The sequence below is a fragment of the Anoplopoma fimbria genome, chromosome 24, assembly GCF_027596085.1.
Source record: "Anoplopoma fimbria isolate UVic2021 breed Golden Eagle Sablefish chromosome 24, Afim_UVic_2022, whole genome shotgun sequence".
Classification (NCBI taxonomy): Eukaryota; Metazoa; Chordata; class Actinopteri; order Perciformes; family Anoplopomatidae; genus Anoplopoma; species Anoplopoma fimbria.
This window is the reverse complement of record NC_072472.1, coordinates 6,185,034-6,198,905: the sequence shown is the minus strand read 5'-3', so window position 1 is coordinate 6,198,905 and position 13,872 is coordinate 6,185,034. Positions and strand designations below refer to the sequence as shown.

Genomic DNA, 13,872 nt, shown 5'->3' with positions numbered 1-13,872 from the left:
TTTCACCCTTTGTGCGAGGGGATGTTTTATTTAATGCTAAATAGATCATATCTGTTTTTAGGCAAGGTTAAATTCAGTTAAACTCGTTTTGGTTTTCATATATATTTTACTGTATCATGTATTTTTTCAAATATGCAATATATATAAATAGTACATTAATACCACAGTACAATTTATTATCAACTTAGTCAAATACACAACTTTTATATCTGTGATTATAGTTTAAAAAGCTTAAGGGTCATTTTCACACCTCAATTAGATTGATTTGGTCCAGACCAAGGAAACTTCACACTGACTCTTATTTATTTGTTATAAGTTGTGTGTAAATTGGACCCTCCTGGGGAAAATCAAACCCTAATGCCTTAAAAGATATATGACGTAATTCCCGATTCTATCTGTTTTATTTAACAGCTGAACAAATTTTCTGTGCATTTTGACCTCTTTTCTTAATGGTCTGTGGTTTCTCTACTCTGACAGGTGTGATATTTGGGTTGAATTAAAAATACTATAAATCACCCAACAGGTCATAATGTGTGTGTACTTCTCTTTTCATGCCATTTAACGCAATTTTCCAGAAATAAGATGCTTCTGACTGAGCAAATGCATCCCATTACTTATGTTATAGGGGCTAAACAAAATAATGGGCCAAAATAAACAAGCCCAGATGGGACCCCTGTGATCTTACTTGGTACAGTCCTTGAAGAGCTCTTTGCAGGCGTCCTGCTGCAGCCTCTCTGCGCACTGAGCCATCATGGCCTCCTCCACCTCAGGCACATGTTCCTCCGACTGCACGGCAACAAAAAACCCATTAGGTGCATGTAAACACTGTGACTCAACTCTGTCAGTAAGCGCACAGAAGAAAGCCGGATGAACAGGGTTTGAGAGGTGCAGATAGATCATTATCCTGCTCTCACTGCATCACTCCTGCATGTTTAGACTTGCATGCACACAGATACAAACAGATGCTGGTGAAAAAACTGAAGCACACAGAGAGACAGATTTATCAGGAAAAACAGATGTTTTTTCCTCAACCTGCCAAGGATTGCAGACATGATAAGCAACTTTACCACATTTATCTAATAATAATCTAAATTACTGTTCATTGTCAGCCTTCGCTTAAGGTGTTAAAATGGGCAAAATTATTATGTGCAGATTCTTCAGATGCTTTTAAAGAAGCAACATGATCTCATCTCTACATGTCATATCTGGTCTCATATGTTACTATAAGGATTCCAGCCATCTTTCGCAAAGTATCTGGAGGCAGTGGCTTCATTGTGAAACTGTTGCAAATACCGTTGGTACGTGGTTAACGTGAAACAGTGGCGGTTAGGTTTAGGCAACAGACCTAACCTTCCTTTCAATAAGTACACTTGTAACATAACATAAGCTACGGATGTAATGTCATGTGATTAAGTGGCGTAGCGTCACTTGACATTACTTTGTTAGTAAAAAAAAGTCATCTTTGGGTTTCACTTGGGACACCAACGCTGGTCCCCTGACTGAAAGTCCTGTGTTTGTCACATCCATTAACCCCTTAGTGGATTTCTCGCTCTTTACACGCCTGGGAGTGAGAGCTGGCTGATAGAAGACAGCGTCTCCCCAGGAGGTTAGACAACAATCTAAATTAGTGTTGACTGATTTACAAAATCACACCAACAATTCTCAAAGAATACCCAGTAGGTAGTGAAGAGCTACCTGCAGGGAAACATAGAAAGTGACAGAGGTCCATGAAAGCAGCAGCTACCTTTGTGTTTAAGTATTTGTCGATGAGTTCCTGACCACACTCCTTCCTCTTCTCATCTGGAGTCACCTCGTACTCCGCCTGCAAGAAAACACATCAAGACTGAATGAGTGGGAGGAGCCAGAGGTGATCGTCAGTCGCTTCAGGAGCTCGGTCTTAATCGTTACCCAGATTTGGCAGCTATCGCCTGTCGATGTTGTCCAAATGGATAAACGGCATGTACAGCTAGAGCTTAGCGTTATGGTTAGAACCTGCTTCACCTTATGAATCTGAATTTTTGCCCTGTATCCATTTGTACAAGTGCATGCAAATTCCTGAAACAACAATTAGCAAGGAAGCGTGTTCATAACAGATTATGCATTACATCAGTAAAAGTTCTTATGTGCAGAGCAATCAGAACAAACAATGTAAAACCCTCATTAAGACTATTTGACATTTTGTACAGAGATGACAGAATCTAATCACCTCATGATGCAAGTCAATAAACAATAATAATGAATGACATCATCTGTGCTATCGACTCTGTGTTTCCACTGAAGACCTCTGATTACTAAAAAACCCAATTTGATACTTAATTGAAGAGATTTGGGTGGCCTGTTCCACACCCTGCAGCACATGAGATGATTGTATCCTCTCCCACTGACATCAAACATCCCTTCTGAATGACTTGCAGTAAACTGAGCCTGACTGGAAATACTCCGAAGTGCTTCCTCTCCCCCCTCTCACAGCGAGAGAGCCGGTAAAGTAACGCTAAGTGACAGCGGAGACGGTTCAAATCTCATTTTCCCCTTTCCATCTCGTTCTCTCGCAGAGTTCTCTGAGAAGAGACGGGAAGCGGTTGTGGGGGTAAAAGAGAACATAATTGCTTCGCATGTGAGTTGTATCCGCTGGACGACTGAAAGCTGCAAAGCAGTTTGGCTGAGCTGGTCAGTCAGACTGGAGCCTCGCTCTCTAGCGATGGCATCGTCAGTCTGGGAATAGGACACTACACTATCTGGATATTATGTTTGAAAAAGAAGGAAAGTATTATATTTGACAACAGTAGATTATTATAAAATGGAGAGAGCACCATTATAACATCGGTACCAACAGAGAGTGTTGCATTATGGTCTTTTTTTGTAGCAATAAAGATTTGTTTTTTTGGGGTACTATCCACAACCTTTTTGGGGTATAACCTTGGTATCAGCCTCTAACCAAGCTGAGCAGACACTAAAAGTTGGAGTGGAATCGTCACTTTAAATGGAATGATTTTACAAAAGTTTGTATCTAGCTTTTTTTCCCCATTTGTAATCCTTAGACGACCAGGCTTTATAATTGGATTGTAAAGCCAGCCCTCGGAAAACTTGCATTTACCCATTAAGGCCCCTCAGACCACGCTCCAATGTCATCTTGCATCTTGCTGTTTTTTTTAATCTGGAAAGTAACTAAAAAACAATTTTGGCAAATAAAGTAGTGGAGTAGAAGTATAGAGTAATATGGAATGGAAATGCTCAAGTAGAGTACATGTACCTCAACTTTGTACAGTACTTGAATAAATGTACATATACTGTATTTACAGTCCACCACTAGTGAGTGCCCGTAAGAGTTAAGCAGGAAACCATGGTTTATCATTTGTTGACTGCACAGCCAAACAAGGCAAAACAGCATCAATGGGACACACACACACACACACACACACACACACACACACACACACACACACACACACACACACACACACACACACACACACACACACACACACACACACACACACACACACAAAAATAAAAGGAGAGTGCGTCTGAAACATTCCTGTAGTGAGCAGAGCGAGCAGCGAGCAGTTTACTGTGACAGATGAGGTCAACCGAAAATGTGTGTGTGTGTGTGTGTGTGTGTGTGTGTGTGTGTGTGTGTGTGTGTGTGTGTGTGTGTGTGTGTGTGTGTGTGTGACGTTTACAACATGGGAGGTAGAAGTGACGCAGTTTTCCCTCCAGAAGTCAAAAGTTCATGTTTTTCATTAAACAGATATTAAACTCCACTTCCTCCTCTTCCTCACTCTCAACGTCAAGTGTTGGAGGCATTTCAGGATAATTAAACATCCTGCATCAAAGGTCCCACATGAGGACCAACTCACCATGTCACAGTTGTTTAAAGGGACAGTTCACGCAAATCACAGAAAAACATATTTCCCTATTCTCCTGCGGTGTAATCTATTTTACCATGCAGATGATATTGGTTTTCAATGTGCAGGTTTTCAGATATCTGTATTTAAAGCTACTACAAGGAACATTTATTTTGTGTTGATTTTGGAAGACCCTATGGACAAAAGCGTTATTGTTTCCAGGAGTCTTGAGCTGAAGGAGCATGATTTTGTCTGCCAGGCATTAAGAATAATTTAAGATTTCAATTTCAAGAAATAGCCAATGTTCTTGCTGATGGTCTCGTTATCTTATGTATTTCATATAGAGGCATTAATTAATATACATTGAGACTGTCTCATATTCAGTTCAAAGTTCCTTGTAGTAACTTTAAGATTAACTGAAATTAAATGTTTGAAAATTATATTTAAAAACCTTTAGTAGCAGAAAAAAGTGTCCTTGTTACTCTGGATAATCCACAGATGAAACTAAAACAACCTCTATGGACAAAATGATAAAATGTGTATCCTTCTCATGACAGCAGCAGCAGCTGAGGATGATTTTGAGTCGGGAAGAAACAAGAAAACACCCACATACCTCCCTCTCTTCATTAACAGGAATTGAGCAGCCTTTCGAGGAATAAAGAAAGTCCTTGAGACCCCCACCGCTCTCCCTCATTCCCACAGACACACACACACACACACACACACACACACACACACACACACACACACACACACACACACACACACACACACACACACACACACACACACACACACACACACACACACACCATCCTTTTGTCTTCCCACACTAGTAGTCATGGAAAAGGGCATTTGAGACAAAACTTTCAATCTCTTCAACACAAACGCACACACTTCCAGGAACAAGAGAGACATCCAAAAGGCCACACACACATCACACCACACACACACACACACACACACACACACACACACACACACACACACACACACACACACACACACACACACACACACACACACACACACACACACACACACACACACACACACACACACACTTCTTACCACAGCGTCTAGGAACTTGACGCAGCGTCTCAGTTCGGGTCGAGTCTCACAGAACTGTCTGAACAGTAACCGTCCGATGGGCTGCCGCTCACAGAGGCTGCTGTAGTCCTTTTCTATGGAGACAAGGAGAGACCATGTTGTTTAATGAACTACGACAAAACAGTAATGTTTCAATCTAAATGTGTCAAACTAATGTCAGCAAACTAAGACGTGAATGAGTGAAGGTAGAAGGGAATACAATCTAAATCTAAAATACAATATGTGGCTTATTAACCCTCCAGGTAAAAAGGCAGTGGCACTAAATCACAACCTAAAATAACATAAAAATAACATTTATTTTTACAATCAACATTTGAAATGATCAAGACATTTGCAAATGACAAGGTACTACAAATTCTAATCCATACTTAAGATTTCATTAAACCTTTTTTTTTTCTTTTTACAAAATGGACCAAAACACTGGCAACAAGAAAGATCTTGGGTAACAATGAGAATAAATATGAAAACATTACTAAATCATACCCACTAAACTAAGAAGAGATTTGTTTTTTTATTGGCATCAAACATAATCACTCAATATATTTATCTATAGAGGGAACCATAAAGTGCATCTCTGGATGGATGGGGAAAAAAACACACTGAATGGAAATGCTATGTCAGCCCATAAAGAATTCATACAGTTACTGATTGGTTTGTGATACTCTCATATAACAAATTGCTCCCAAATTTAAACCATTGACTGGACTGAAAATGTATTTATTTAGTTGTTTTAATATTCAGTATTTGTTTAATTTATACATTTGCAGGGATGACGGAACATAAAAAGCGTCTTCCATTAAAGGGTTACGGTGGTAACAGGTCTCACAATAGCAGCCCACAATTAAGGTTAATTGACCTTTTAAATATTACTGTTTATTTGTTATGTTTAGATTTTATTTATTTACTTTAATACTTGTCATGTTTCAGTTTATTGACATACTTGTAAACACAATGGAATCTTTCAATTTGTTCACAATGTTCAATAAAGAGATGAAAAAAAAAAAGGAAAAGAGGTGAGAACATGTGAGAAATGATAACCAAGGCTTTAAGACAACTCTCATCATCATTCAAGGACATTAATTAATGCCATGCTGAGGGTGCAACCACACTGTGTTGTGTTGGCCATCTGATGTACATTCTCTTATAATGGATTTATCTTTCTTTTGGTCTTTTTCTTCTTAAATGTGCTGTATAAAATGTCAGAAAATTGTAAATGATCAAAATTCTTGTCGGTATATTTGTCTGTTGATAGGTTATCAACTAATTGTTTCAGCTCTAATTAAATTCTTGTTTAATTTTCTTGATCTTTTCCTTGCACTGTTTCCTGTGTGATGGAAACATTTATCAGTCCAGTTTAACAAATGTTTAAGCGTGGCCTGGACTAGCTCAGTCCGACCAGGGATTTGAACCATTATACTTTTAGTAATACACATATAATCCATAGAGTTGTAAACAGTGTAATGCGTCAGGGATTTGACTATGAGAAGTGTAACACAATACAACAGAGAGTGACTAGGACACATTTAATAGTCAAATATCAGCATACACAGCTGCGGGTGTTAACCCCCACTCAATGATAACATTTGCATAGTTCTGCAATCTCATTCACAGGAACATTTGTATTAAAGGAGCAGTGGAAAACAGATAAGAATAACAGTCCAATAAGCTTTCATTTTTGATCATGGTACACCTCATTAAAACATAATAGATAAAGAGTGACATTTATAGCATTTTTTTTATAAAAAATAGAGGAAATAAACAATTAGTGTCCAGAATAATCCTCTTAAAAAGTTACAGCTACAGCTTAAGAGTGACGGATGTCATGATTAGTCAACACGATTTTCCAGCTGCACAGCAGTTGAGGAAGCAATGGAAATAATATTGTATAGCTGAAAATGTTGTCTTTTTTTAAAGCAAAAATTGCAAAACTTGACTGATTCCAGCTCCTCGAATGTGGATATTTTCTAAATTGTCTTACTTTTCTGTGCAGGAACTTGTAATTGACATATTTTACTGTTTGCTGATAATTTGTAGACGATTATTTTATCTCAAAAGATTAAATTAAATGAACTAGTTAAAGCGTTAAAAAAAGGTCTCATTGTAAGTAATGTTCAAAGACAGCCTACGTGATGCATGAGCTTATGAGTTTGGTCTAGTTTACATGAACAATGATTATATATAAAGCCAACTATACATGCTGGGGAGGTTTTTAGATTCATATCTTGGGTTTTTTGAGTTCATCTGCCCAGCTGAGCTTCAGGACCAAAAAAAGAAACAACAAGAACATTTTAATTTGCATCTTTGACTCATGTGGATGCAAAGCAACTCATGATGCTTCATGAACAAACAAATGTGACTCAGGGAGGAGAAGGAAGGTCACGGTGATGAATGTCAGAAGGGAAGAAAAAAAGCAATCTGCAAGTCAAACGATTCCAATCTGCGTAAACCAATATCACCCACAGAATCTCTAAAGGCATGACTCGAAGACGACAACGGAAACTCCCTCAACATAATGAAATAATACAACTTTCTGTGTTGCTGCTTTCTGTTTATGTCTCTATAAACAACCAGGCCTAGCTTAACAAAACGCCAATGTAAGGAAAACAGGTTTTGTTTGGTTTGATCTGTGCAGCGATGGTGGCCTGCTTGGCAATTGCTTTGGGATGTTGCATGTAATACACAAGGCGAAAATGCCCGAAAAAAATCTTAAATATTTAGAAGGTAATCTTTGGAGTTTACTTTTTTTTTTTTAAACAAAGCTGTTTACAATCACTATCTCACACCAAGATACATCACATGTGTACTTCAGGCCAAACAAATGTGTTGGTTTCATTTGTAACATGCACGTTTGCATTTTCAACCCAACTTTTTGAATATTATTAAGCCCACTTTGTTCTCATTCACGTCATCTTCCTCTATCAACATCCTTGGTTAATTTTTATCTGCTTGTATCACACTACACCTTCAGCATTACACCTTCTGCAGTTTGAATGGCATTACAGCACCCTGAGTGCTTGTGCACCTACAAAAACATCATCACGCTATGACACTCCTCATCAAAAGATTGCTCCATGATAATGGATGCTCCTATGGTAGACAAAACATGATAAGGTGCCCTGAAGAAAGCCGTTCCAGTTGAGAAAACGTGATGAAGTGCCCTCAAGAATGCTCTTCCAGTGGAGAAAACAGGATGAAGTGCTCTAGGATTGCCCTCTATTACAGAAAATGTGATGAGGTGCCCTTCCAGTGGAGAAAACGTGATGAAGTGCCCTCAAGAATGCTCTTCCGGTGGAGAAAACGGGATGAGGTGCTCTAGGATTGCCCTCTATTAGAGAAAACGTGATGAGGTGCCCTTCCACTGGAGAAAATGTGATGAAGTGCCCTCTAGGATGCCCCTCTAGTGAAGGAAATTTGATGAGTTGCCCTTCCAGTGGAGAATATGAAGTGTCCTATATGATTCCCTTATAGTGGAGAAAACGTTTGAAGGGCCTATAGTATTCCTTTCCAGTGGAGAAAACGTGATCATGTGCACTCTAGGATGCCCTTCTAGTGGAGAAAATTAGCTAAAGTGTCCCCTTGGTTTCCTTCTGCAAGCTGCTACCCTTTTTATATTTTCGGAGCCCACCCCTCAGACAGCCTGAGTTCGCCACTGCCTTCAATTTTGTTCTAATTTGTTTTCTTGTCACTTTACTGAGTAATCTTTTATCAATGATACAGTGACAGATGGTAACTGATGCTCTGTTTTATGCCACTTAGTTTTTTCTGCTCTACTTATCTCTCTTCCTTTGCTCTCTGCCACACTGCTTCATCCTCTGTTCTACTCTAATTTTCCTCTTTGCTCTATCACACTTCCTATTTCCTGCTGCAAAGTGAACAGAGAAGGATCCATGCGAGGTTAATGAAAGCCGAAGGCAAAAAGAAAAATGTAGAATTTGGCTGTGAAAGAAGAGAGGAGAAGTCAAAGGAAAGCTGAACAGAGTGGGATATCTAGAGGCCAAACATAAGAAAAACTTCCGGTTGTTCCATGGCTAAACAGACCAAATAATTAACATCTCTAATTGACAGTCTATAGTGCCTGTTTAGGTTTAATCCAAACCCATTACTCTCCTATCAGAAACACCACAAATTAGCTTCATTACAGTTCATGAAACTGCTTGGCCAATCCCACAACCTGACTACTCATGCGTAAAACGGAACATATTTTCATTGTGGTTGTGGATCACTGGACTTTCTCAATAGATCACTGGAGGTGTGATGTAAATGAAAATAGCTCCAGGACTGTACAGAACATGCTGTACATCATCACACAGAGAGCCTACACAAGGAGGCCTCTGTCGGTCCTCCTGCTGCCTCCAGAGGCCTCCGGGTCCCTGCTCCAAACAGAGAATTTATGATGCCACAGGTTTTGGGTTCTCACTTATAGCTCTGTTCAGTATAGTATGTAAAAGTTTTTTTTTCGTTCAGCCATGTTAGCGGTCCAACAGCTATTGAACTGGATGTATTACCATAAAATTGTATACAGTGAACAGTGTACACAGATGAATCATACTGACTTAAGTATTTAGCTTAAAGCACTGCATTACTGAAGTACAGCTTCACAGAGCCACTAGCATGGCTGCAAACCCAAGAAAAAAATTCCTGATGATGAACAAGTCACTACATGTTGACACGGTTTTATACCCTTTTACAGCCGACGTCATCAATAATATGCATGCGCATGTTGGCAACGGAAGAGGAGCTTTCTCGCCATCAAGACGAGTTGGCAGGCTTTGAGTACCAAATTCAAATTGTCAACGGCATCAAATGTCTGGTTGTTGCATGTTTGGTTGTCAGAGTCGACATTTCCACATAAGACTCAAGTTTTTTCAAGAGAATTTCAATAGGATCACGACTGTTTCAGAGCAACAGGTCTTTACTTTTAATGGGTGGCCTTGTTAACTGGTGACTTTCAGCCTAATGCTACTCGTAGTAACTAAAAGTAAATAGTTGGCAAAGATAATAAACACGGATGAGTCTGTATTTAAAATTGATTGAAAGTGTCTAAGATGACACCTACATGTTCTGTATGTCTTTTCAACAGCTGCCATCAGCACAAGCAGACTTTTCGGCTGAAAGTCACCAGTTAACCCGGTCACTCGTTGCTAATGTACCTGCTCACTAATAGCTAAACGATCTGGAAAGTCACTGTTTACGATTGTGTTTTTGGGTGGTTAATGCCTTTGCCTAGCTTGTCAAGCTATTGCACTCTGTCGTACTACCGTTCCCAAACTGCTTGTGCACACGTGCATAGGCCTTAATTGCTAACAAACAGTAGAAGGATTATTGAAAAGCACTTGGAACAGAATTCATATGTATGCTAGATGTCTGAAACATACTTTTCAACCCAAATTTTGTTTTATAGATGCCTTATAGATGTATTTTCACCTGCTAAACACCAAAACCAAACCAAGACTACTGGGTTCTGCTGTTTTAGTAGCTTCAAAATGAAATACAAATGTATTATATATCAAAGTTAACCTCTTGACATATACTACGATCTTTTCGACGGGGTCCCAAGTTGGTGTTTGGAATTTTAATTAAACCGTGTGCTTCATTGGCTAACATTGCAAGAATCCATGGGTTGCAACATGTTTGATCAATAATTATATGGAAATTTGGAAAATTTAAAGTTCACTGATCAACTTTGACAGAAACAATTTAAAAAATCCGCAGCTGAACTTTAAAGCCAGTGTTACCTTGTTTAACTGTAAAACGAGTTTCTCTAATGGTTTGTAGATCCAGGAGGACAACATGCTTGCTTTTGCTATTTGCAGAGAGAACGAGCACATGTGAACTGAATTTCCTGCATGTGTCACTCAGAAAGCAGAACATACACGTAGACAAAAGCAGCAAAAACCACAAGGGTAGCTGACATCCACAGTGAAACACAATAGAAATTATGGGAAATCATTAAGCAATAGTAACAAATAAAAGTTTAGTTTTGAGAACAGCTGACACAACACCAAAACTTCCACTTGCTTCAACAGGTGTGACAAATCGAACCCTGGCATCGCTGAAAGGCCAAATCACGCCCAGAACATGAGATTTCCCCACTTTTCATTCACATACTTCTCAATCACCACTGCCTCCACCCTACCCTGTTTCCTTTTTAATTGGCAAACACCAGCTGACTAATCTGATGTGCCCCTTCACACATGACTTGGGGAATCACAAATGTTGTATTTGTGTGGTCTGAGCCAACACAGCCGAAACAAATGTCCCTTTATTGTCAACAAGATGAAAATAATGGGAGTAGAAGACTCACGGGGAAATGGAGGCACATTTACTCAAGAAGTGTACTTAGATTATGACATACTAATATTTTCCAATTTTACGCTGCTTTGCACTTCGTCTCCACTACATTTCAGAGGAATACACTGTAGTACTACTCCTTGTATTGGATACTTCTTGTTACTGGTTAACTAGTCATAAAAATAAAAAAATCTGATATGCTTATATAGTATAATTCAGTACTCTACCCAATAGTATACAAAATAAACTGATATTAAAACATTTAAATCCTCCTACATGTATTTGGTAGAGATGAAACCCCCCAAAAATGTATATTCTATAACACTGAGACAGTTGACATCCTGCATACTACTATACTGTACTTTTACTTTGACTTTTGACATAGCCGGTCCGGCTGCATATGTTTTTGGTGCATGTTAATTCAAGTTAGCGTGCCCCACTGGCTAGCTCATGGCCACCACTCTGCTCTGATTAATGGAGTATCTATAGACCATGTTATTTCTCCTTTTACATGTCAAAGTGTACTTTTGTCAGCAATACTGGAAATTTGCACTCAGTGTTCACAATTGTGTTCTGATTTGAATGACATAGTAAAGTGAAAAGTAAAGAAAACTGTGTGCAGAGAACTGGAAGTAATCAAAAGTTATATAAATGTGAAGTTTTGATTACTGCATTCATTTTTTTAGAACAAAACTATAAGATCACCATGATAAAACTTTGCTGTGCACGTCAGTAAAGTTGCATTTTGCCTGCATGGTGTGTAATAATATTCAAGAGAGGAGTAGATAGAAGAGAATAGAAAACAAAAAGAAGTGAGAAGAGAAGAGACAACCTGTTTCTAACAAACAAGGAAGTTGACAGTTTCCTGAATGTCTTTCTGGAGACTCACTCCCACTCATCTCTTTTTTCTGGTTTCATAAAGACGTCACAAAGTTTTTAAGAATTGAATCATTACTGAGCTGATCTCTTTTATGATTGTCTTATTTAAATTTCTAACGCTCACATTTTCTAATCCTTACTAATAAATGTTGAGAAAAGTAAACAAGTTTCATATCCTCGTCTAATAAGCTTTTCACAACATTTTTGTTTTTGTGCAGCGCCTTGCTGAACTTCCTGCCTTCTTGTTTCAGACAGTCTGTGAGACATGTGTGACAAGGCTCATTCAAATCTAAGCTAATTTGCATAGCACCTTTCAGGAAAGAAGCAGCTCTGTTGTGAAGGTTTCCTGAAGAAAAAAGCATCTGCTGCCGATCAAGTGTGCATGCACTGCTTCAACCAAACTTCATTTAATATACGGTATATTTAATCATCAGCAGGAACAGTCATTGCTCTGCATGACCAAAGAATCCCAGTAGTTAGATAAGGAACTAAATCACAATATAAAAGTCTCTTTTTAAAGTCTTATTCCAATTCCACCACATCTGAAGAGCTGTAAAAAAAATAGGCAACAGACAACTGAATAAAACCGAATTTCAGCAGATGATGACGTAAAAAAACAGAGTCATAGTGCACTTTTTCCACATTTGCTGTTGCGTGACTTTGTGATATTTGAATACACGTTGGAAACGAGACGTGCAGAGGCAAACACAGAGAATGAAAACTCCATGAATCCAAAACACCATGTATGCAAAGTAGAAGTATCTGCATTTAGACAGTTTTATCAAATAAAGTTTGTTCATCTTGCTTGCTCTTACCCTCAATAGATTTCTCTCTTTTTTTAGACTATTTTGTAAGTTGGATACGTAACTTTGTTTAAATGCTAATAACATTACAAGTCCTGACAAGGTTACAAGGTAAACTCATTTGTCATTAACAACACAAGGTTGCACAGTGACATGTGAGTTGTTGCCCTTTAGCACTACACACAAACAACATATACACAAATATTTAAATTAGAATATGACAAAATGAAATAACATAAAATATATACAACTACTTGCAAATCCTTATAAACATGTATTTCTAGGGAGAATTTGACTGGAATAAGAATAGTGCAAAATGTTTCCAGCCCTGCCTCACAATACATTTGAGGCTTTTTATGTCAGATTCAACACTATGCATGATGCGCCAACACAAACATCTTAGCTATACTCATTATGCAGATTTTGCCCTTTTTCACAGGGTTATATAACTTTAGAGTTTTACTGAATAAGTAATCCTGTTGCATTAAAATGTCAGAAGCATTGTATTGTTGTAGTTGGTTGAGGGGGAGCTGACTTTAAGTACTGCTTGGTAAAAGTTTTATTGCTAACAATCAATCATATGATAATGTTAAACTTTAATCCAAAAAATAACCAGAAACTGTAACTGTCAAATGAATGTTGTACTGCCATGTTCTGAGGCAGTTTTTGAGGCTGCTATCACACTCACACTCACCCATGTTGACATGCTTATATTTGTTTATAAGCACAAAGAAAATAGTAAATACGAAGTTATGGGAACGCGATTAGTTTTTTCTGGTATTTGGGTGTATACTAAACTATTAGATAATGTTTTGGGTCATACATTCTCAGGGGGGCATGAATGTCTGAATCCAATTTCATCTTAAACCATCCAGAATACTTCAAAATCGTTATTCAGTATGGTACACATCTGCTTTAAGGCAGCAGGATTCGAAATAAAAGTA

General features: G+C 38.3%; 1 protein-coding gene across 1 annotated transcript in view; it reads right to left on the bottom strand.

Annotated features, from left to right (window-relative positions):
- grk6 (G protein-coupled receptor kinase 6) overlaps window positions 1–13,872 on the bottom strand; it is a 46,109-nt gene that overhangs the window by 18,641 nt on the left and 13,596 nt on the right. Inside the window, exons 3-5 of the mRNA XM_054625398.1 lie at window positions 4,917–5,029; window positions 1,745–1,822; window positions 686–786 (exon numbers count right to left, since the gene is read on the bottom strand). Coding sequence (XP_054481373.1) covers window positions 686–786; window positions 1,745–1,822; window positions 4,917–5,029 — 292 coding nt within the window. The remainder of the gene's footprint in view (window positions 1–685; window positions 787–1,744; window positions 1,823–4,916; window positions 5,030–13,872) is intronic.